This window comes from Sciurus vulgaris (assembly GCF_902686455.1).
Source record: "Sciurus vulgaris genome assembly, chromosome: 5".
Taxonomy (NCBI): Eukaryota; Metazoa; Chordata; class Mammalia; order Rodentia; family Sciuridae; genus Sciurus; species Sciurus vulgaris.
The window spans coordinates 107,926,198-107,951,734 of record NC_136465.1 but is presented as its reverse complement, the minus strand read 5'-3'; the positions used below and the strand labels follow the sequence as shown (position 1 = coordinate 107,951,734).

Below are 25,537 nucleotides of genomic sequence, written 5' to 3'. Positions count from 1 at the left end.
GGGCAAAAAATCACTGTGTAACAGGGGGACATTTACATATGTATATGTTAGTGTGTGTACATGTATTCATTTTATAGTGGCATTTTAAGAGTCTCCAAGCCACGGAAGTTTGGGCCCATTTAATAAACAGAACACATGAAAGTGATGCTAAAGACATTTTCTAGATAACTTCCTCTTCTAGACTAATTGAGAGGTTAAGATGGATTTTCCTCTACCTATTTCTCTATCTTGTGTCCTTTGCATAATTGTCTTAAATTATGGTGTTTATTCCTGCAGGTTTAAAGTCCTGTGATTCATTTTTTTTTTTTTTTTTTAATAAACATACAGTTGAAAGTCAGTGCACCTCAGATACAGGATAGGAAATGCTGCACTTAGTTTGTCTGCCTTTCTAAAGTTGGCATTTAAGATGGTTTACAGGTGCTACAAGTGTTTTCAATAAAGAGTGATGTCTCTTATTATTAGTTATACACCAAAATGAATTTATTTTGTTTATAATGTTCACTCATATTGGCAGCAACTAATAATGAAATGGTGTAATTATGTTGTCAATAAAGACTTTTACATAAATAACCAAGATACGAAGGAACAGTTAATGGGGTATACATCTGTACAATCCATTTTACTGAAGGCATTTACTGGATTTTTCTTTTTTTTCCCCTACTTCTTTTAATAATAAGAACAATGTTTATGCCTAAAATTTTAAATTATTTTCCACTGTGCAAAGGAAGGAAAATGAACTGTCTTAGTAAACTTGTATTAAGTTTTGCTTAGACAGCCAAAATTAGGTTTATACTAAAAATTTTAATAACTGATGACATTGATGGCCTTCATCATTGTTTCACAAGTTGACTTCATTCTTTCCAAAAGGACAGGATCAGATCAACACAGTTGTAACTGTGCAAGTGGAATATCCTTTTGACTATGAACATGATTCATTTGTTTAATATTGATTTAATTATTAACTTCTTCGGTTTACGATTGATTCCTTGTTGTAATGTGGAAACAGTCATTCATCCAGTGCCCTTCTCACATGCAGTAAATAGTTTAACAGGCTATTTAAGCACAGCCTTTATAGGGGGGGAAATTAAAAGGCAGTCGTAATAGTTCTCCCCTCCCCCAAAACAGTGCATGGAAAATCTTTGATATTACATCCATAAGGTTCTTTTCAAAATAACACATTTCTCAGCTAAAATGAAAGGGTGAGTTTCAGATATGATGTAGAGTGACTTTTAAAAAACTACCCGAGAAAAATAGGAATCTTAATTATGTAGCTTAGCTAATTGAGTTAAATCAGATAATTATTCCATTTTGTCTTCAAGTACCCAACTTGAATTTGTCCTTTCAAGAATTTTATACCAGCACTGGGAAGAGAGCTTAGCTGATAGAGTGCTTGCCTCACAAGCACAAGGCCCTGAGTTCGATCCCCAGTAAGGCAAAAAAAAAAAAAAAAAAAAAAAGAAGGATTTTATACCTTAAAAGACAAAGCCTCAATTTTGAGCAATATACAAGTCAGAACAAGGAAAATATGTTTCAGACACAAACCACTCTGCCTTTTTCTTAGAATAGGAATTCAGATGCTATGTTTTGAGATCACTTTACCATTTTACCTTCCTTGTTAAAACATAAGAACGTAATATGCTCTCCAAGTTTGATTTTAGACTTTTATTGAAGGTGACAGGAAAGGGACACTATATTTATTGTTGCAAATGTAGATTGGTTCTATGAGTTTAACTGTCAATGATGGGCTGTGTTCTGATTAGTGATCTTGTCATCTGCCCTGGGTGTTAGTCTTTTACTGTCTCAGCTGGAGTGGTGAGTGGACTGTGGAAGCCAACCAGGATCTATGGAAACCCACATAAGGCTGCGTACACACAAAAAGTTTTTTTTTAAATATATAGAATGCTAAACTTTAGCACTGTAGGATCTTAAAAGGGATGCAGCATTTTTTCTAATAAAGCAAGAAGCCAATTATATTGTCTAAAATGTAATTGAGTTTGTGCAGTAAGTTGAATATAGGTATTGTCTTCTCAAAAGTGAAGGGAGGGGTACTCCATAGATAAATGACATTCTGTCAACCAAGAAGAATGTTTAGAGGAGTCAGAGGCTCAGAGACAATGGGTTTTCCAAGTTGATGACTCTATTCAGCAGTTCAAGAGAGCAGTGAAAGTGTTGCAGTTATGTTCCTAGAATGGAGTTCCTTTTCTCTCCAAATGTTCAGTCCAGAGGGTGATGACAGGAGTAACTGCTTGAAGGTACGAGTGCTTGTCCCTGATCTTGTCTGTAGCCCTTCCTAGCATAACGTGAAATCTAATAGTGCTGCTTATACTGATTTGAGGTTCCCCAGAACAAGTATGCAAGTCCAGGATAAGGGAGGGAAAGAACTGCTGTGTAGAGCAAAAGTAGAAGGGAATGTACTGTGAGCTCAGTATGTGCCTGCAGAATGATGTGCAGCTAGAATAGGACCAATGAGTAGAGTTCAGAGGAAGTTAAATTGGGTCTTGATATAAGGGACATTCAAGATGTGTGATAAGTAGTATAGCATTCCAAACACTAGACTGTGTGGAGGTTGGAGGCAAGCTTTTAATTTAAATAGACGGGTTAGGTAAATACTATGTCCTCTCCTTCCAAACTTCAAATCTACCAAAATTACATATGACACATACCCAAGGGCATGTGTGTGCACACATTTGAAGATGGAAGAAAAGAAGGGTGAGGAAGCTTTTCATAGGAGAGAAAATCCTAGATAAGAACATTGAAAGTAGGAGACAGGAAGTTGCAGCTGTTAGAATGCTTCTGTAGGAAAAGATGCACCCACCAAGGAGAGCTCTCTCACATTTGAGGGACACTGATCCCAGAAGGGAGGACCACCAACCTGAGGTTTGAAATGATGTACATTTGAGGAAATCGTGAATGGAGGCATTTCCGCTGGCCTGTGGCAGAGGCCTCAATTAAACAAATGACCTCTTGTCTATTCCAGCTCTAAGAAGTTATTGAATCCATTAAAAGGATGAAAGAATTCTCTTTCCGAAAGGGTGTTGATAGTCCCCAGCTTCAGTTATCCTGAAATAACCATGAATTTTTTTACTAAAAGTCTGGAGAGATCTGGATTCGGTGGTGCTTTGTAGACTAGTGTTATCACTTTCCTTACAAAGTCAGAGAGTCGCTGTGATATAAATTAGTTTTTAATATGGGAAACTAGAAAGCAAACCTGAAGTAATGCAACATATTAGGAGTGGCTAGAGATAGCACTCCTTGGCCTGCTCTGACCCCACCATAGCACAGATTGGGCACAGAGGCTGGAACAGAACAGGGAACAGAGATGAGGGCCTAGACCACAGCAGGGACTAGAGGCTATGATGGGACAAAGGGCAACATGCACAACCCAGAAGCCTTTATAAGACTTCCTGAAGCAATAAGTGAAAGGGTAGTAGAGATTCAGATGAACCCAGGTGAGTCTAAATGCCTCACAAATTGCTGGTATACTACTGTTCTTGGGATAGGATTCTGCTGGATTTCAGGGGTAGAAGGGTAGGACAAGGGCTGCAGCTACTTTCTCATAGGCTGATGTTCTAGAAAATGACATCTTTGTTCTGTAGGGCTGTCCATTTGCTATGAATAGCACTGCCCTGTCTTCAGAGTTGTCATCTTTTCTAGTGGTCAAGGCCAGAGTGAAAGGCAGTGGTTACCACTAGATCATCTAGTGCTGGTTTTCCTGTCTCTCTCACCTCTACTCCCAACAGTAGCAGCCCACATGGCAGACCTCCGTAGGTGTGCCCTTCACCAGGTCCTTCCCACAGCGCTTGTCTGGAAGATGGCAGTTGGGAAGCATCCAGGATCCAGAGAGTCATACCTCTGATATGTTTTCTACCTTAGGTTGTTCTGCCATTTTAGTGATACTCCCCATCTTTCTACCTCTTGCCTTGTTCATTTATAATTTAAAAAATTTTCAATGTAATTTTGAAGAACATTGATTCGCTTCATTTTGCTTTGATATGTGCTCTCAAATACAAAATTTCTTTCTAGATCTTGTTTTTTTTTTCCCCCTATGGAAAATGGGGATAGTAATATGTACCCCTGGGGATTGTTGTAAATATTACATGACATGATGCATGTAGTTGGCACATACATAGGCATATATTGAGTCCCAGAAATGCATGGAAGATACAGTAAAAAATAACATTAATGATAACATGAATACTAATGATATCATCAAATAGAGGTGCCTAAATTCCTTATGCCCCATATCTGTTTATTTCATTTTTGTATTATTTAATTTTTGTCACTTGAAAGTCTTCATAGGAGTCAGACGTTTGTCATGAATTTAGAAATAGTTGGAAGCATTTGTTACTATCAGCTTTTCAGTAGCTTCTGAGTGATTTCTGGGTCACCAAGAAGTTCTTGAAGTGATTTTTGCAGGGGTACAAGGTATGAAAATTTTGTGGGTTCATCTTTGTGGTTTTATGGTTAGATTCAGACATAGCCTGTGAAAGAATCGTGGGTGAGACATGGGGAGGAGCACCAAGGGTAGTAATGGCAGCATCGTAATATAATTCTTCTGGGAACTCAGGGTGCACCGCTTTAGCAGAACAGGATTATTTATGTATTGAGAACCACAGTAGGAGAGACTAGGCAATAGCAAAGCAAGGAAGAATGCAATATTCTTTATCTTTGTAGCATTTCTTGCTTATTTACTGGTTGTATTCTTGTTCATTTTAGGGCACTAAAAGCAGAGAATCAGACTCTGGAATTAATACTTTAATCTTCACAGTTGTACCAGGTTTTTCTTTTAAAGATTGAGATCTGGTTAAATCTAAAATGCCTCCAAAATGTTAGTATTCACCACATGTGAGAATAATGTATTTGTAAATTCCCTTGATGGGAACTTGATTCTCTTTATTTAAAAATAACTCTTTAGGAAAACCTACAATTTCTATTAAAAGTTTTAGGGGCACTTAAATGAACTTTGTTCCCCTTTGTTTTATTTTAACCTGTAGGTCTTGTTGAAGAAGGGATTAAATTGAGTGGAGTTATGAGCCTTTCTTAAAACTCTACCTAGAAAAAAAACAATGTAGATTCTTTTTGTTACCTTTATAGGTCTATAAATTTACTTTGGAATCTATGTAGAAACGTAAAATATTTTATTAATTCAGAAAATATTTGCCTTTCTAACTACTACTCTGGTTGTGTCTTCTTGAGAAGCTGCCCTTGTCACATCATAACTCACATTTGTTTCATTCACCGTTGGCCCTTATCTACTCTCCCAGTTTATCTCCTGTGTCCTTTCTAGTCAGACCCTGCAGCCTGCAATGCCAGGCTGTATGCTCATCCCACCCTGCTTCACTCGGGTCCTCACCTGGCTTCATGCTTCTGCCTGCCTTTTCCAAGATTGCCAGCTAAGGAATTGCTTTGAGCATTGTTATCTTAGGACTTTCAGACTTAGCAGCTTTTTATCCAGCACTCTTGAATGCATTCTCTGCTGTGTCTACAGTCCTCATCTCTCTATATTTGGTTGTCTGTATCCTTCATGGACCTCTTCTGTGTCTTAAAGATGGATTGATCACCTGTATCTTAAAGATGGATTGGATGCTTCTTCACTTGTCACTCAGCATCCACTTAATAACTCTACCAAGTTATTCCCCAAAAGATTGCTGATATTGTTCCATTTGAAAATAGAACCAAATTAAAAATGTAGACAGTGGATATGGATTATTTGTCCATAATTCTGCAATAGCCTACCTTAATGTTTATTCTTGCCTTTTCAGTCTTTTCCTTTCACTTTTACTTAGTTGTAAACATAGTATATATCTTTTGTATCATGTTTTAAAAATTATAGTGTAAGTATTTCTTTGCTGCTGCTTAGCTTTCATAGTCCTCATCTTTAATGGTTCCTTAAAAGGTCATCAATTGGATAGTGTATACATTTGTTTGTCTTTGGATATTTACTGTTTGTCTCCTACTTGTTAAAATGTGTGACTGTACTAATGATAGATTGGATACATTTACAAATTAAGAATGCCAGAATGCAAAGGAAAGTGTCAAGAATTGAGTTCAGAAGGCCTTAGTGCAACTGAGCTGTGTCCTTTGTGTGACTTTGAATCTTGATTACTCTGAGCACTTCTTCATCTGTACTGATAAATGTATTTTATGATTCTTGTAATGAAATCCAACAAGGGGAAGTGAAATAAATTTGTGGGATTCTTTATTTTTTTGGTACCAGGGATTGAACCCAGGAGCACTTTGCCACTGAGCCACATTCCCAGCTCCTTTTTATATTTTATTTAGATACACGGTCTTCCTGAGTTGCCTTGGGCCTCACTAAATTGCTGAGGCTGCTTTGAACTCTCCATCCTCCTGTCTCACCCTCCAGGGCTGCTGGGATTACAGGCATGCACCACCAAACCCAGCAGATTTGTGGGATTCTTAATGTGGTCTGGGTTCTGTACTGTTCTTATGCTATTTCATTGAATCCTTGGATCGGCTTTATAAGATTGGCTGGAAAAGACTTTAACTTGCTTCAGGCCACACAGTAAATGCCAAGATTTAAACCCAGTTCTTCTGAACACCATAGTTATTTATCCTGAGTCTTCCTAAAGACTCTGCTGGTGAAGCTATAATCTCAAATAATACAGAAGAGCTATTCTAGGATCTCCATACCAAAGAATATTCAGAGAAGAAAGCATTTATGAAAAGATGAGCATGTTGAGATATTCACACTATTTTTATTATTGACCAGTATTTCATGAAACTTCTAAAAGCAATAACAACAAACTTCTTACATCTCTGATAAAGAATAGCAAGTCCAGTTGTCAAAACCTGACTTCAAGGTATGATCTTGGCACAAGACAGGCAAAAAGAATTAGTGCCATCGTAGAGGAAACAGCCCAGACCCCCTGTTTGGATGAATGGAGAGGAACATCACTGGGAGTGAACGTTGATGGAGAGTTGGACTTGATTGCATCCCAGAGGTACAGCATTTCTCTGGAGATGCAAAGTTACAGAGTTGGCAGGAAAGGGTCAGTGTGGTTCTTGCAGTGTGAGGATAAAGTAGAATGAGGTATACCTGAGGGCAGAGAGAATAGCCAGGAGATGTTTATAATCTTTTTAGACAAACAGAAAAGGAAGTGATCATATTGCAGAAGTAGGAGTAATAAGATTTATTGTCTTCTTTTTTAAACTACAAACCAAATTATATCAGTATTATGGAGAGTTAAGAGATTTTGTTTTGGTGTCAGTCTTCCTGGGTTTGAAACCCTAGCTATGTGACCTTGAACAAAGTCACTTGATTTTCTTAAACTTCATTTTATTTCTGTAAGATGGTGAGAATAATAGTAGTATTCATGGCGTAAATTCATTGTGAGAATTAAATGGAATATTGTGCTTCCGTGGCTTAACACAGAGTAAATGTAACAGTTCAGTTCAGTGTACGTGTATTATCATTTCATGTTCTGCTTATACATCTTCTGTTGATCTCCATTACCTTCTTGCCCCAAACTCTTGCAGTTCTCTATGATCTGGCTCCATTCCACTCCATAATCTTTTTGCCAAAGGTCTAAAGGTCTTCAAGATCCTGGCAGGTAAAAATCAAACTATGGCAAGCTGAGGACCACATGCTCCATCTAAAGGAGTCATGTGCCACTCACTCTCATAGCTATTTGTATAATTGGAAGGTGTAGTGAGTTTATCACCTTGAAGAGGTGTCAGAAACCTGGACTTCATGTGAAACCTCCCAGTTATTAAATCTGGACAATGAAACCAGAATTGTTAAACAACACTCTAAGACCAAAGCCCATCTGCAGGTGGTTATGGTTGGCAGCAGTTCGCAGCTTCTGCTTCATGCCCTTCCCCACAATTACAGACTGCTCTTTCTCCCTGGATAGATTTGATTCCTCTGTGCCTGCTGCTTTCAGACATGCTGGTCACTGTGTCTGGACAAGCCTTGGTTCTTTTTCTCTCTATTGTTCTTTTAGATGAAGCTCAATCTTGTTTTTTCTGAAGTCAACATTTCCTCCATTGTGATATCAGAACATTTTGCAGACCTTTCTATTCTAGCACTTAATAAATTTATTCACTGTTTATTCAATAAATAATTATTAGACACCAAAACGCAGACCAACTACAATCATAAACCAGAGTCCTTGTTCTCCTGGTGCCTAAATTATGGAGTGAATGATCATGTGTCAGTACGCCCACGAGACAGTGATAGTCTGTAGGACAGGGATTAGGTGCTGTTTGTCTGGTTTCCTTAGCAGTTAGTTCAGTGGACCTGATACCAAGTGCATTAGTGTTCTATTAATGCTATAACAAATTGTCACAACCTTTGTGTCTTAAAACAACACATGTTTAACCATCATGCAGTTCTAGAGACCAGAAGTCTCAAATAGTCTCATTGTACTAAAACAAAGGCGTTAATTGTGTTCCTTCTAGAGCGTCTGGAGAAAATCAATTTCCTTACTTTTTTTTTTTTTTTTTTAGCTCCTTGAGGCTCACAGTTATGTCTCCATCTTCCAAGTGAGTTGTGTAGAATCTTCAAATCTCTGACTCTGACCTATTTTGCCTGTCTCTTCCACTTATAAGGACCCCTATAATTACATTGAGCCCACCTGAATGATCCAGGATACTCTCTTCAGCTCAGGATCGACTGTTAGCAACCCTAATTCCATTTACAACCTTAATTCCCCTTTGCCAGATTCTGTTTAGGACACAGACATCTTTGCAAGCACAAGGGGTGAAGGGTGTATTACTCTGCCTGACATACCTGGCAAGAAGAATGAGAGAATGGGTGATGAATGCATGCGAACACTCAGAGGGTGGCAACCAGTGTTATGCTAGCCACAGAAAGGCAGACAAAGCAGAAAATGTCTCTGTCTTCAAGAAGTTGATTGTCAGTGGAATTAAGCAGTGAGGAAGGTTACTTAGAATCCTTCACCTCTCCCTTTGGTTCTTAGATTAAGCATCTCTGACTCTTGAAAACTTTGTCTGACATCACAAATTTGGATTAGACACCTTGGTTTGTGCTCCCAAAATGGCTTTTTAAAGAATACATGCTTGGGGCTGGGGAGATAGCTCAGTCAGTAGAGTGCTTGCCTTGCAAGCACAAGACCCTGGGTTCAATCCCCTGCACCACAAAAAAAATGCTTAATCACTTGTTTATTGCTAGTTGAACAAATGCCCATCTATGAGATTTTACTGGTAAAGAGAAAATGGATATGGTTTATTTCTCAATATGTGGTATTGGGCAGAAGGCCTGGCATATGGTAAGTATTGAAATAATTGTTGAAAAAATGAATGAAAAAATAAATAAGTAAAGAATTAGATGAAAATGAAGTGTTTAAACCACCTATGACTTGTTCTGCTTTGGGGCTTTGAAATCTGAAACCACAGGCTTTCCTGACAGGTACACATAATCTTGGGCAAGCGCATGTGCCCCTTTTCCTTCCTATTGGAAGAGTATTTATCAGATCCCCAAAGGAGTCTACCCCCCAAAAGAGGTTAGGAAGCACTGCTCTGAGTGCATGGAATTTAGATGAGATCCGTTGGCCAAGGCAGAGTAGGAGGATGCTATGTTGTCTTGGGGAAGGCAGATTGACTTTTCTCCATTGCTAACTAGGCTTTTGTATCTCTCCTCCACCTTCTGCAGGAGAAGAGAGTGTGCTGCCTTTGCTGACACAGGACTCTAATTCCAAAGCTCGGAGGGGCATTTTAAGAAGAGCTGTATTTTCCGAGGACCAGAGAAAGGCTCTGGAGAAAATGTTTCAGAAGCAGAAATACATCAGCAAAACAGATCGAAAGAAACTTGCCATCAATTTGGGACTAAAGGAATCACAGGTACTAATGAGCAGGAAGATGTCTCCTGCTCCTCCTTTCTAAAGGCATACAATGAAATCAATTCATTTGGCAAATATCTCTTGTGGTAGGCATGGTGCAGAACCCTGAGGTGTTCTCAAAATGCTTTTCATAATTTTTTAATGGGTAGAAATAGATGATCCCTATTTGGAAATAGATCCATTGGCTGAGAGGTCTAAGTTTTTCCATTGGACTGATTAATTCTTCCAAAATGAAGTGAAATGCTAAGAATGTAGCATTTATATCATATTTTTTTTGCTTCATATTCAGAGAAGCAGGCTAAATGATTTCCTTCAAAAGCAGACACCAATTTTCTAACTTTCTCTTCATTTTCAATCCAAAATCAAAGCATGAATGAGTGACTCATGAATAGTCGTTAATGGGTTTCATTATTTTTCACTTTGGGTTTATGTCATGTATAGTCTACTTTACATTTGCAGCACTTACCCCCCACCCCTTCTTGCTCATTAACATTTCATATAATTGTGAATGAGACTTTCTGGCTTTTTGAAAGTGAAGACAACTCTAAAATTTTGCCCACTTACAAATAATTAAAACATAATGCACTAGCATTTTCCTATTTAATCCTCCTCATCACAATGCACTGTAATAAGCCTTTTTTCTAGATGAATAAATGTACAGAACTGAATATAGGTTTGGTGTCATGTAGCAAAGCTGTTTGGGAGCTGGCTTACATCCTAGGAAACTTGACTCTGGGGTTTGTGTTTTCCTTAAACTAGAGCCCCTATATACAGTTGTGCAGGGTGTTACTGTTCAGAGGCATCTGGCTGGGGGAGGATGGCAGCTGGAATGGGTTTCTTGGTCAGACCTACACCCACCTGCATTTTGCCAGTTAGCATAAAGGGCTAGTGGAGGCTCTTTCTTAATCTTGCCATCCTCTTGCTCACTACAGATGACCTGGCTACACTTTAGACCTTACTAAGACCAGTTATTATTGTGTGAAACTCTCCTCAACCTTGCTTTCTTTCTCTAGGGATATGCTCTGTCTCCACAGCCTGCTTCCCATGCCCAAATTTTTGGAGTGGTAGGATGCAGTACATGGTATGGTACAGGATAATTGACCTAGATCCCTCAGTCTGTGCCCTTGCACTGTGGTACTAATGAGTCTACAACCTCAACTGATTGCCCTGTGCCTTGGTTTCTCACTTTAAAGAACAAGAACAATTAGGGAATTCTCTCTAGGTCTCAGAGCAATTCTGGGTATATAACAGATAAATTAGTAGCTGTATCTTGACAGTCCGTCTCTTGTGTGCAAGGCACTGCGTGAGGTAGGCAGGAAGAGGAAATATGGTAGGTAATGAGAAAGATACACTTTTTTGTACCTAGGAACTTACACACCTGGTAGAAACTCATGAAAAGTTAGATAACAACATAAGACCATATAATAATAAAGGGGACATAGATGTTGAAAGATGAAAAGTAGCAGTGTTCCATCTACAGTGCTCTAAGCAAGTGTGATAATCTATTAGTGTATGTGTTTTGTTCCTGTAAACAGACTCTTGAAAAGCAAATTCAACCACCATATTAAAAAAATATATGGCGGCATGAACATAATTCTCTCTCACCCCAGAAACCTGTTCCTTATTTGTATGCTGTCTTTTGCTTATCTACAGGCACATCATTTCCCTTAATTATATTGGGTTTAAAATTCAGGTGCCTCAGAATTCATGCTTTTTGTCTTGCTGATTTTGGTGGAATATCTCCAAAGGAATTTAGCATTTCTTGTTTCCATATATATCAATTACATAGTTAATGTGGTATTTATTATGGTGAACTTAAAAACATTTTTTTCAATAAAGTTAAAATTCAGTAAAGTTAAAATTCAGTAAAGTTAAAAATGCAAGCTCATCTTACTTCTCTCCAGTGTAATGCCTTGATTACTACCATCATTTAAAAATGTATCTTGTTTGAATTTATTGAAGCATTGTGTTATTTTAAAAAGAAATGTGTATGTGAGTTATGTACGTACCAACATACAATAAGGCAAAAGCTAGCATTATGCTTACCTAGTGCCCTTATACTTGGTAACATTTAATCCTTGCAAAGATCTCATGAAGTAATTACCTTTATTACCCTTATTTTACAAATGAAGAAACTGAGACTCCGAGTTGTATGTGTTGCATTTATTTAAAACAATAAATGAGATCATACTGTGCATATATTTTGGCTTTTCCTAAAGAACGGTTTAAATCACCTGCATAACTCAGTGCACAGATCAGGCAGTAGAAACTGGGAGACCCCAAAAATCCCCTCGCAGTCACTACCTGCTTCTTCCAAGGACATCTACTAGTCTTATTTCTACAACATAGATCAGGTTAGCCCGTTCTTGTATTTTAACAGAAGCACTCAGTGCATATTCTTTTGTATATGGCTTCTTTCACGTAATAATATGATGATGAGATTCTTAGTGTTGTTACATGTAGCAGTAGATTTTCTACTTATGCTGTAGTATTACCATTACGTGGTATAATACGATTAATTCATTCTACTGAAGGGGGCATATGTATTCCCAGTTTTAACTGTTGTGAGTGACACTACTGAGAATTGTATTTTTTTACTCCCCTCACCCCCGTTTGAATGTTCTGGATGCCTCCTTCCATGGCTGTACATAACCACCAATTCATTCTTTGTGTGTGTGTCGCATTACAGAATTGTGTGGATATAGCATAATTCAATTAACCACCATCAACTTTTAAGTTACTCCCAGTTTTCACTATTGCATCTATATATGTACTTTAAAAATAGTATGGTACATTAGGGATTATTTGTTAAGGTGTATGTGTATTTTAAAAGTATGATAGATTAAAAATTTCTTTCCAAAACAATATTATATCAAATTAGACACTGAGTTATATAATTAACAAAAAATGCTTTTTTGCAAACCCTTCACCGTTTATCATTTTACATATCACCAACCTTATGGGCAATGATATTTATTATTTTTAAATTTGAATTTTTTTAACTTATAGAATTTTAGGTCTTTTAATCATTGGCCTTTCCATGGCTGAATTTTTTTTTTCTATTATATTGTGTGTTGTCGATATGTAGCAATTATTTTGGATATTAATAAACATATTTAGAATGTTACAGTTACTTACATTTTCCTGTTAGAGATGTTGTAAAAATTATGTCCAAGTTTGTGGGTTTTTTAAATTGTGGTAAAATAAATATGAGATTTACCACTCAGTGGCATTAGGTACATTCACATTATCGTGCAACCATTGGCATCATCTGTCTCTAGAACTTTTTGTTCTTATTAAACTGGAAATGTGTCCAAAACCAATTCCTTGTTTCTCTCTCTCCTCAGCCCCTGGCAATAACCATTATACTTATTTTGCTATGAATGCCTACTCTAAGAATCTCATATAAGTGAAATCATATAGTGTTTGCCTTTTTGTGATTAGCTTGTTTCACTTAACATAATGTCTTCAAGGTTCATCTGTGTTGTAGCATGTGTCAGAATATTCTTTTTAAGGCTGAATAATATTCCATTATATGGACATACCACATTTTGTTTAACCATTCATCTGTCATTGCAGACTTGCTTTTTTTTTTTTTTTTCATGTTTAGGTAATTGTTCATAATGCTGCTATGACAATAGGTATACAGATATTTCTTTGAGTCCCTGCTTTTAATTCTTTTGCTTTTGAATTTTTTATGTGTTTCTGATATCTTTAGTCGTAGATAAATTTCTTATTTTTATATAATCAGTTCTACCTAGGATAAGTCCTTTGTAGTCTCATTATTTTATGACATGTTAAAAGTTCATCTCTCCAAGATTATAATGACAATCTGTTATATATTCTTCTAGGACTTTGGTAGTTTTGTTTTCAAGTTGTGCTATTTCTACATGCAATATGCTTTTGTATTTGTTGAGAGAGGTAGAACTTTTCTATCTTTTCACAAATCTATATATTTGTCTCAAGATCATGGACTGGAGAAAACTCTTTTTGTGTTTTTTTTTTCTTTATTATGATAGCACTTAAATACTTCTAGACATACAGAATGACTAAGGGAAGAAGAAAATAATTAATACGATGAGAAAGACAAGCATCACTAATGGGAACAAATAACTCAGTGAAAACCCATTAGATATATTTGGCCTGCTTCCTAGGAGTAAATGCCCACTTCAAATAAAAAATGAGTTCATGAATAGAACCAAATGCTCTGGTATGTATGCTTCAGGGCTATTTTCTTATGAAAAGTCTTAATCACACAGTTGTAACTGGGATGGCAGTATTTTGTACTTAGTTGTCTGGGGAAGTTTTCTTTTGCAGCCATTCTGAACATTGCCAATCCAGCTGAAGGAATAAAGAAATTATTTTGTCAATCCAGAAGGACCGTCTCAGAATTTTTTTCCTTCATTGCAAAAAATATTTGGTTGATATACTTTACCTAGGTAAAAAGTTTCCAGTTTGTGTTTTAAAAATGAAAATATAAGTTGTTAGTGTAAGGAAAGAATGGGGACTGGGGACTGGGGAAAAAATGTGATTGACTTTCAGAATATCAGGAAAGCCAATTAAGAAATTTTCTGCTCTAGGACCATTGAGTACACAGTGGATGAAGAGGGTGGCTAATAATACAGTTAGGAATAGAGTAGAAGAATGGAGTCTGGGGGTGGGGTGGTCCTGGGAAATGGAATTAGCCAGATTATATTGTTACATTGTGTGCATGTATGAGAATGCAACAAGAAACCCTACTATTAATATGTGTACATGTGTGTGTATATATATATATATAATTATAATGCACCAACAAAAATAAATAAGTAAAATAATAATAATATAGATGGCATTATGCTGGGTGCATTGGGGAAGGTGTGTCTCAATCAGGGACCACCATCATAAGAACTTTGGGCTTAATTACAATCAACTGTTATTTATTAAACCTAATTATGATGGTTTGGTAAGTCCTAGGCATAATCAAAACTTGAAAATTATATAAAGCCTATAATTTAACAAAGCATTATAAAATATATTCTCAATTTAGTCTCAAAAAAACTCCTGATGAGGTTGCATTTTTACAAGAACCTGGATACTGAAGTTGGATAGTCGTGGATTCTACCCTAAGCACTTCCTTTATACTAGCTGTTTAATCTTGAGCTCTTTAATCTCCCAAACCTCAATTGTCTAACATGTGAAATGAAGACTTCCTATAGCCATGGTGATGATCAAATTATAAAATCCACCTAGAGTGCATGGCCTGATGCTTGGTACAAAATACATACTCATATACTCTTATGAGTTCATAAATTTCCTTTGAATAAAAAATTTAGCATAGACTAAATGATGTGCTTAAATACCTGAGAAAGTTAAGTTGATTTTGAAAGACATGAGACTTACAGAATGTAACCAATTTACCACAGTTATGTTGTTTTAAAATATATATGGGGATGCTATGTTAAAGCAAATTCTTAGATATTCTTGAAGAAGCCAATGTGAAAAGCCACAGGGACTTTCCAGTTTGGGCCTTGTAATAAAGTGTTCTGTAGAATGAATATTAGAAGCAAGTACAATATAAAATGCTAAAATAAGAGGATGGAGGCATAACTGAGAGGCAGAGTGCTTGTCTAGCATGGTTGAGGCCCTGGGTTCCATCCCTGGCACTGCAAATAAATAATAAATAAATAATAAAATGCTGCAGCAAAATAGCTTGGAATAAATTGTTACTTTTTCCAATTATTTTATCAATAGGTGAAAATTTGGTTTCAGAACAGAAGGATGAAATGGCGGAATTCCAAAGAAAAGGAAGTGCTTTCCAACAGGTGCATCCAAGATATAAACCTTCAAGAGGATCCTCTCTCACAGTCTGCTCTGGGTTTCTCTTCTCCATGTGCTTCAATATGGGAAGTCTCCCAACAGCCCTCAAGTCCAAGATGGAGGGAGAATTCTCCAGAACCTTCAGAAAAACTAATCCAGGAGAGTTCAGGGGCACCACCCCCAGAAGCAAATTCACTGCAAGGTGCCTTGTATTTGTCTTCTGAGGAAGACACTGGAGACAAGGGTGCACTTACTAAGCCCATGTGAAAGGAAGCATTCCTCCGTGTTAAAAGAACACTTAACCAACAACATTTGAACTCTAAAGCCAGTTAACTTGTGCCTCATTATTACCTAAAACCTAACACCTTCAGAATGATGCAGAAACTAATGCTTTAGGAAATTCACTCCAGTGTTCTCTTATCTAGCCCTATACTCAGACTTAACTTGTAAGTGGAATAGAATCTTCCAGGAAATATGATGAAACTAAAAAGAATAAGAGCAAGCATTGGCTCGGTCCCTGCTCTGAGTATGTGTATATATTCATATGTCTGTATGTGTATGTATATATATGTAAATATTCATTAAAAATACATTGGTAGAAACTCATTTCTCTTTAAACACTGCATGAAGCAAGTTCATTTCCTTTTTTATGAAGAAAAATAACTCATCAACAGAATGTTATAAATTTTTTGGAAATAATGTAAAATTTAAACTTTAGTCCAAACTTTGATATCACAAGAATATGTTTTAAAAATTTCTCAGGGGCTAGGGCTGTAATTCAGTAGTAGATTGCTTCTTATCATGCATAAGACCCTAGGTCAATCCCCGGGATGACTAAAAAAGGAAAATATAGGAAAAGGAAAATTATATTATTTCATGACCTCTTTTGGTATCCAACTATAAGTGAATTTTAGCAACTCAGCAATGCTAATCAAATGAGCCACGGTTAGATACATACACCGAAGATACACATTAAAATGAACCCAACAAGAAAATTAGAATTCCTGAATATAACTTAACTTACATAATGACATATATGCTTCATTTTCAAGTCTCTACATCTTATCAGGACATCACTGAGAGAGGTACCCATTTAACCAATAATTATCTTTTGATTCTTTCTCTGTAGCAATAGGCCTAGATCAGGGTTTGCAAAACAAAATGGATGTTTGAGGACTTGGCAGATAAATAAAGGTCATGGCCTACCTAAAGATAGTTGAGTTCAATAATTTTCCAACACTGTGTTGGCCAAACAAAACATCTGTGTCAAGTAGTTTGTGACCTCTGGCCCAAAATAAAGAAAGTTATAATGTTATAGTTCTTGAAATGTTCCCAAATGGACTTAAAAACACAATGCTGATGGAATCTATGATGATTTCTGTTTGCACTTCTAGTTACAGGCTCAATTTTCCACTTAGTTGGCCTATACTATGTATATTGGGTTATTTTATGTATTAACAAACACCACACAGATGTTTTATGTTTTTGACAACCCTGAAATAGTGTTTTTATAAAATTACATTTCTGGTAACGATTTGCTTAGTTAATCCAGCAATTTTAATTTCATGTCCAAGAAAAAATTATGTTTCACTTTGAAGGAAATGAAGCAGAAAAAGGAAATGATGTGGTTTTGAACCAAGCTGTCATTAATCTGTGGATAAGAAACATTCCTAGAAGTTCATTATGTGGCATTTTGTTAGTGAACAAGCTACGTAATGATGGCGGCTTCTAATTTGCTTACCTTCTCAGCTATAGCCTTTGAAGGATTGGTGTTTAGAAAAAGCACTATTTCAGAAGATAATGGTTTTTAATCAATGTTAGCAAATTATTTTTTATGAATGGCATGTTTTTGTTGGTATATGTCTTTATTGCATGATCTTTTACTGTCACTTGAGTCATCTTGGAAGCTCATCTCAATGCCTCATGGCTGGGAGTGGGGGCAGGGATCTGCTAACAACAGTTTAAATTTGAAGAGCTGTTTTAAAGTGATTTAAAATAGTTTTTTATATGATGTTAACCTCATTTGCATTTTTAGGGTGCTCTCTAGGTTTTAGACACTATGCTAAGCACTTAATCCTCACAGCAATAACTCTACGATGTAGACAGTATTACTATCAGGTTCCTGTTGTCAGACAAGGGAGCTGAGGCAGAATATGGTTAGAATGCTTACACAAGGTCATGAAGTGAATGAATGGGATTTGGACGCAGCAGTCAAATTTCAAATCTTGAGGTCTTTACCAGACTCAAGGGGTCCATACCACTGTGGGATGTATTCACATGGTGTGGGATGCTTTAAGAGATACATTTTGGTGATTGTGGTGAGATTTATTAAAGAAATTCAGAAGCATGTTCTGTCTTACAATCTCTTACTTTTGGAATGGTTTTCTCTTGAGTATTCTCTTTTCTGTCAGATTTTGAAGTTTAGAGAAAGTAAGTGCCATGGGAGTGTTTTAGGGTGCAATGGTAATGCTTTTTTGTTCTTTTTAAATCACTCACTGCTCAAAATCATGAAGTGCTTTTCTGTGATCAAAGTTTCTTAAGAATAACTTGAATTTTGAAAGAGAGAAATCTGTCAAGGCTACCTTATTACTTAGTGTAGAAATGGGCTCATTGGTTCTTACATATCTTCCAACAGGAAGGTCTGAGGCCAGCAGAGGCTTCACTTTGTATGACTGGCCTGATGTTTGAATATACAAATCAGTCTTTTAATTATTGTCCATTTTGGCATGCAATTAGATGTAGGCAAAGTTCCCTGTGGATGGCTATTTTAGTGGTGCCTAGGAAATACACACAGACGTGTACACGATATGAATACATGTGCCCTTTGTGGTTTATTTTGCTTTCTGTTGCCAGAAGTGCTGGAGGGCAGTATTGAGCCCTGTTATTCCATCAACCAGGGTTTCCCTTCTCTCTTAGCTTATGTTCCTAACTGTCCAACACTTGGACTTGTGTGTCCATTTTCCTGTTATCTCAGTATAGTTCCTTTTCTGCAAGTGATCATGCAATAGCATATTTGCTGTCTGCTTTCCAGACAAATGCTGCTCTAATTGGCACCAGGGCTATAGAAGGAGGTTGAAGCATTTCGAAAGAAATTATCAAGTGGCTCTTTAGCAGATGAGAAGAAATTAATGGTGAGCATTATCTCCATTTTTTATAAGTATTTTGGATTGGAAATATATTAACAGAGATTATCACTGGCTCTGGAGACAATGAAGATCATGATCATTAATGTTTAAAGGATATTTCTTAGTAGTAAGATGGTTTGCGTGGGACCCCAATTATATAATTCAGTTGTTCTCAGAATTTAAAAATCCACACACATGATCATGCCATACCTTCCAATGAATTTTAGATATACACACAGATATGGCCATACATACTCATTCAACATCCATTCCTTCCACTTCACCCCTGAGAATCAGTACACATATTCTTTTTCACTTTTCAAATATAAAATCATAAACTAATATACTTGTTCAACCCACATGTGTTCCTCTTGGTCCCCTTCACTCCCTTTTCTGATGCATTTTACACACTTCCTTTAAAAGGTACATATGCCCCAATGTGTCCCATGACCCATCCATCCCTCGGTTGCTAATGGTTCCCTCAATCTCTGATCTTTCATGAAGTTCATGAAGGTCATTCCACTCAGAAGCTTGTTAAGCTCTGCATCAGCTATCTGAAATACCCCCAGTAATTTTGGTTTCTGGGATTCAACACATACTGGGCACTCTGGGAAACATGTCCTAGCCTCTGTGCCAACAAATATGAGAAAGAGCATAATCCTTACCCTCACATAGTCTATAAGTTAGTCTTCTTGCCAAGCAACTTTTGAAGTATTCCCTGCTGCTGTTGATAGGATCTGTTGAATTTGGAGCAAAAATAAACAAACTTTTGATATCCTCCAAAACCCCTGACTCTCTATTTGCAGGAGGAGAATTCTTAAGTGCTCTACTGTTCAAAAAAATACAAGCTGCTCAACAGTGTTGGTTTTCTATGCTCTCCCTCTCCAGACCATAGTGATCCAGATGGAGTTAGAAAGAGTACAGAAAGGAATTCAGCAGTTCCCTTTTGTTCAAAGTGCACTCTGTCTCCTTTATTCTTTTTGCCTTCTCAGTTTTGTTGGGAAGAGAGAAGAAAAGCAGATAATCAAAGCAGGGAAGTTCAGAATGATAAGTGTTCTTGAATATGTAAGGAAAATGTTGCAAGATTAATCTGTATCTTTTTCAAACCACTTCTGAATTAAGCAACTACCTTAATGATGTATAGTATGTATGTCACAAATATGGTTCTTAGCATTATTATTTTTGGTTATAAAGAAATAGACTCAAAAACACACCTAACAAAATAAAATTCATATGTAATTCCACATTCTGGAGATAGCCAACTTAGCTCTTCTATGAAAAAAATTAGTGATTTTTAAATGTATGGTAATGTAAAATACATGTGCCTCAACAGGTTTGGATCACAGTGTATATTCAATTTTTCCTGATTTTTTACTCAACTTTGTACACAGAAATATTTCCCCATGTCATTAAAAGTTACTTGAAACTATTTACAGTGACTGCATAATATTCCATTGTAGCTCCTTTACTTTTTGAGGTGGACCAAGGGATGGGGCCAAGAGATAACAGGGCATAGAAATAATGGTCATGGGATCCTGTACTTAAGAATAATAATTTATGTTTTGAACTAAATAAAGCCTCAGCAAAGAAAACAGAATGAAGCTTGTGAGGGAGCTTGGGATTATACTTTCTCTGGGGTTGGATATCAAGGAATATTAAACATGCCAATGGAAGGGTCTCTTCAGAAAGCCAGCATGAAACTTATCAAAATGAACCCCATCACTCCAAGTAGAAGGACATAAATGCTCAGATTTTAGTGCATAGTCCACAGAAAACGTAATAATGTAGTGTAACATTCTATCTAATTTTACTTTCCAGTCTGATTAATACATTATTCAGCATTTTTTTTTTGAGTCTGTATTTTTGTCTACAAAGAAAGCAGTAGTCAAACTCTTGGGGACTGGTCATCTATCACCACTTTGAAGACTGAAATGATAAGGCTGGTTTGCCCAGTTAGTGTAGAATTCTTACAACTTTATGGATATTTTCTCAAAGTTACTTAAATAATAAAAATTTGAGGGAGCGTCTTTTGGAATCAGAATATTCCAAAGTCAAAAGAGAAGTAGGGAACATTTACATTAAGTTCCAATTTTTCAATTCTGCAAATATTTCAACAAAATTGTCACAGGTGTATTAAAATAAGTTGAAAATAATAATCTAGGACTTATATATGCTTTATATATGTTCATATATATGAATATATATTTAAATTAGTCATGCACCTGCTTTTCTCAAAAGAATAGACCTCTAATAGCAGTAAATATTTCATAGTTATCATAAGTGGTATGTTCATTGCCCAATTTAAGTTTTCATAAGTGTTCCACATCTGGAATTATAGGAAAAAAATTAATGTTATTTAAACCTAAAGCAGAACCATCAAGTCCTTGATCTTAATTGAAAGCTAAAAAACCAAGCGTGTCAAATCTAAGAGAGTAATGTCATTATTTCATTATATATATGTATATTACATTATATCTGTGTGGGTGTATATATATTCCAATTGCTCTGAATTCCATTTCAACTACACAATGAATAACTGTTGTGGTTTCTAGGGATGCCATGACAAATATTACAAACTGGGAGGTATAAAACAACAGAAATTTATTCTCTCACATTGTGGAGGCCAGAAATTCAAAATCAAGGTGTCAGCAGGGCCTTGCTCCCTCTGACGGATCTAGGAAATGCCTCTTCCCTGGTGGCTCCATGGCTTGATCTCTGCCTCTATCTGTGGAAAGTCTCCTTACATATTCTCCACATGTGTCTGACTCCCAAATTTCCCTCTGCCCTTTTCTTTTAAGGACACCTGTCATTAGATTAGAGCCAAATTCGGAGTGGTCATGTCTCAAGATCCTTAAACTTGACTGCATCTGCAATGTGTGTGTGTGTGTGTTTTGCTTTTTTTCTCAAGACCACATTCACAGCTTTCAGGAGTTAGGAAATGAAATATCTGATGGGTGAACATGATTCAATCCTCTTGGTTGTATTCTACAGTATCAGAGTAAAAGTCCAGAATAAACAAAAGCAAAACACTGATTCCCTTGGCATTCCCTGTAATAGAATTTGACTTTTATTGCTTTGATTTAAGCTTTTGTACCAACCAAGGGATTCACTACTTGTGAGAATATTTGGAGCTGGGAATTTTTTATTTTTAAATGGACTCCATTTAGCATTTCTTTCTACACAGGAAAATTTTAAGAAAATGCAACACTAATTTTTTTAAAGTTCTCACATGGATTCCAGATGTTGACCATTTAATCCAAGAAGGTGTTTTCATATTACACAAATGTGGTACACATCAAAAAATTGGCATTGTTTAATTTGTGACTCACCCATGAGCCATTGTTTTTTTGTGATGTAGTTATTTTAAGTAATTCATAAACTAAACAATGCCAATACTTTGGACACATACTGTATTTGTGTAATGAGGAAACACCTTCTTGTATTAAATGGTCAACATCTGGGGTCCATGTGGGAATTCCTTTGAAATTTTAAATACAGACAAATTTGCATGGCATACAACTAGTAAGGCAACTCAGAGATGCAACTAGCTAGTAATCAAAAAGACAGGATGAACTTTGTGCTATATTGTGGTTTAGAAAATGGGGATGTTGACAAATATCTAATAATGTTTTCATAGTACAATTTTTAGGAAAGGATAAATGGAGGTGTGGAGCAATGTTGAGTCAGGAAATGAAAATTGAATCAGGTCAACTAAGTAGGAATATAAGTTATAAAAACTTTCTAGAGGGAAATTTGGTAACATAAAAAACTTCTCAAATAAGCATGTCCTTTGATCACTTACTGGAATTTATCATAACAAATTTGTATATAAGGATTTTTCTCTCTCAAATATATCAGATTTTATTTTCTGAGTAGTTTTAGGTTCACAGCAAAACTCAGTGGAAGGTACAGAGATTTATCATACAATCTTAACTTTATGTACAGTGTTCCCCACTATCAACATCTGAAACCAGAGTGAAATATTTTATATGTTAAAATTGACACACCCATATTGATAGATCATTGTCATCCAAGGTTCATAATTTACATTAGAGTTCACTCTAGTATTGTACATTATACGGGTTTTGACAAATATATAATGACATACAGAATAGCTTTACTGCCCTAGAAAAATCCTCTCATAATGTATTTTTTGTCACAAAAGAGAGTAATTAAATCAATTTTAACAAATATAATAAAATCCTGGGCACCCATTAAAAATAATATTGTATAAGAATGATACCTATAAAAATGAGCATGCTTTGTTGTTAAGGGGAAAAATGGATTGATTACACAATAATAGGTTAATGACACTACCATCGTGTGTGTGCGCTCACGCATCTGCTTATGTTTGTGAAGGTTTAGATAAAAGATTATACACAATCATATTAACTGTAGGCTGTCTTTGGGTAGTGGGATTAAGGACGAGTGCTTTTCTTTTCTATGTTCTCTATTTTCCAAATAATTTACTATAACATATATTACTTCTTAAATCTGAAAATGTACGTTTTGACTCAGATAAACATCCCAGACATCTTAAGTTCACATAAGCTCTTCTTTCACCTCAAATCTTCACCATTTTTTTCTTCCAGCAAATGACAAAATAGAAGACCAGTTGTTGAATTTAGCAACATGAGAGACAACTTGATTCTGTCCTCCCTTCTTCCCCTCATATAAATTAATCACTGAGTCTTGCCTATGCATTTCTCTAAACAACTCTTCAGTCTGTTTCTCATCTGTTCAGTCTGCTCCTATAGCCACTAATATATTCCCACTCACCATCCTCTCTTGCCTGTGCTTCTTGTTTCTTAGAAGTCTCTTTGCATTCTTTGTAGCTGCCTTCCAACTCTTTCTCTGGGCTGTATTGAATCCTTCTAGTACACAAATCTGATTATATTAGTCCAGGTCTCCAGAGAAGCAGAAACAATAGGATCTCTCTCTCTCTCTCTCTCTCTCTCTCTCTCTCTCTCCTTCTCAGGAGATTTATTATGGGAACTCGCTCACATGATTATGAAGGCCCAGAAGTGTCATATGCTATTTGCACACTGGGGAACCAGGAAAGAAAGTGATGTGATTCAAACCAGGTTTAAACACCAAGAATCAGGGGAGTTGATGGTATAGCTCCCAGTTCAGATTGGTTTCTGGTGAGGACTCTCTTCCTGATTTGCAGGTAGAAGTCCTCTCACTGTGTTCTCACATGGCCTTTCCTCTGCAGGTATGTGGAAAGAGAGAAAAACAATCTCTGGTGTCTCTTCTTCTTTTATAAGGATACTAGTCCTATCAGGTTATGGCCCCACCCATAGGACCTCATACCTTTTCTGTCTCTTCCCTCATATAGTTTATCCACAAAGTACAGTTAGCTATACATCTTCAATATTTATCCATTTTTCTCCATATTCCATTCCAGATCATCCTCTCTCACCTAAAATGTCCTTCTAACTGGTTTCTTTGAATTAGAATAACCTCTGTAAAAGAAACAAAGTGAGGATGGGGTAAACTTTGAGTGATAATATTTCAAATCCCTCATGAAGAATGAGAAGAAACTAGATACACAATGAGTGGTGGAAATAATGTACCAGTGGAGGAAAAATCATGTTCAAATGCTTTGAAGCAGAAGAGCATTCTCTGTCTAAGGAACTCTAGCAAGGTCTATGGGAGTAAGCATTGATCAGCAAAGGGGAGTAGTGAACAGTGTTGTCCAGGGCCTGAACCCAACTCAACTGTATAAGGTAGGGGGTCTGGATTTTACTCTAACTGAAATGGGAAACCGTTGATGAGTGTTAGGATAAACTTGTTTTTAAAATTACTGTATGGAATTTTAAAATTCCTGCTGTATAGAATGGAGTGGGAAGGGATGTGTAAGAGAGAAAAAGGATGCTAAGATGGGAAATGATAGTGTCCTAGGCAAAGCTGATGGCATTATAAAGGGAAAAAAATTGGCATAGTTGAGGTAGATCTCGAAGCTAGAGTCAGTAGGGATTTCTGATGGATTAAATATAAAGGATGAGGAAAATTAAAGAACCACGAAGATTCTGAGGTTTTTCAGGTTGGGCAATAAGATGAACAATGAAAGCATTTCATAAGATGGTGAAGGTATGGGAACAAGTTTTGATTGGAAATTGGATTTTGGACTCAAGATGATGAGAAATTCAAGAAGATATTGGTCAAAGTTGGTTAGCAGTATCTGGGCTTGAGAGGAGACATTACTGGAGCTACCAATTTGGGACTCATTAAAATACAGGTCATATTTAAAACTATTGGATGAGCTCTTTCTCGGAAAAATGTAGATAAAAAAGAGAAGAGGATCTTGGAGCGACTCTGAGTAATACCAATGGTTTGCAAAACATAAAACAAAACAAAACAAAACAAAACAGAGTAGTTAGGTAAAAAGAAAAGCAGAAATGTTATTGTGTCAACATAGTCAATAGATTATTTCATGAAAGAAGGATACCCCCCCCCCCCAAAACAAAATACTGCTGAGGTATAAGATAAAAGCAAAGAAGAGTTCTCTGAATTTAACAATGGAGAGGAAAGCAATGACTTTGCCATATCAAACAGTCTTACCTGGAATGGTAGGGAGTAAAACCAGACTGTAATGTGTTGAAGAAAGATTAAAAGTGTGAAGGATGATAGAACTGAATATTGAAAAAAAAAATTTGAAGCAGTTTTTGTCTGAAAGGAAGCGCAGAGACAGACTGAAACTTGGAGGAGTTTATGCAATGAAGTGAGATACTTTCCTTTTTTCAAGTTGGGAGCTAGTGGAGAATACCAGGATAAGAGTGGGTGGGT

General features: G+C 36.4%; 1 protein-coding gene across 1 annotated transcript in view; it reads left to right on the top strand.

The window, feature by feature from the left end:
• Positions 1-20,287, top strand: part of DBX2 (developing brain homeobox 2) — a 36,037-nt gene extending 15,750 nt beyond the window's left edge. The window contains exons 3-4 of the mRNA XM_079139639.1: positions 9,638-9,825; positions 15,558-20,287. Coding sequence (XP_078995765.1) covers positions 9,638-9,825; positions 15,558-15,890 — 521 coding nt within the window. The 3' untranslated portion in view covers positions 15,891-20,287. The remainder of the gene's footprint in view (positions 1-9,637; positions 9,826-15,557) is intronic.
• Positions 20,288-25,537: the final 5,250 nt, after the last annotated feature.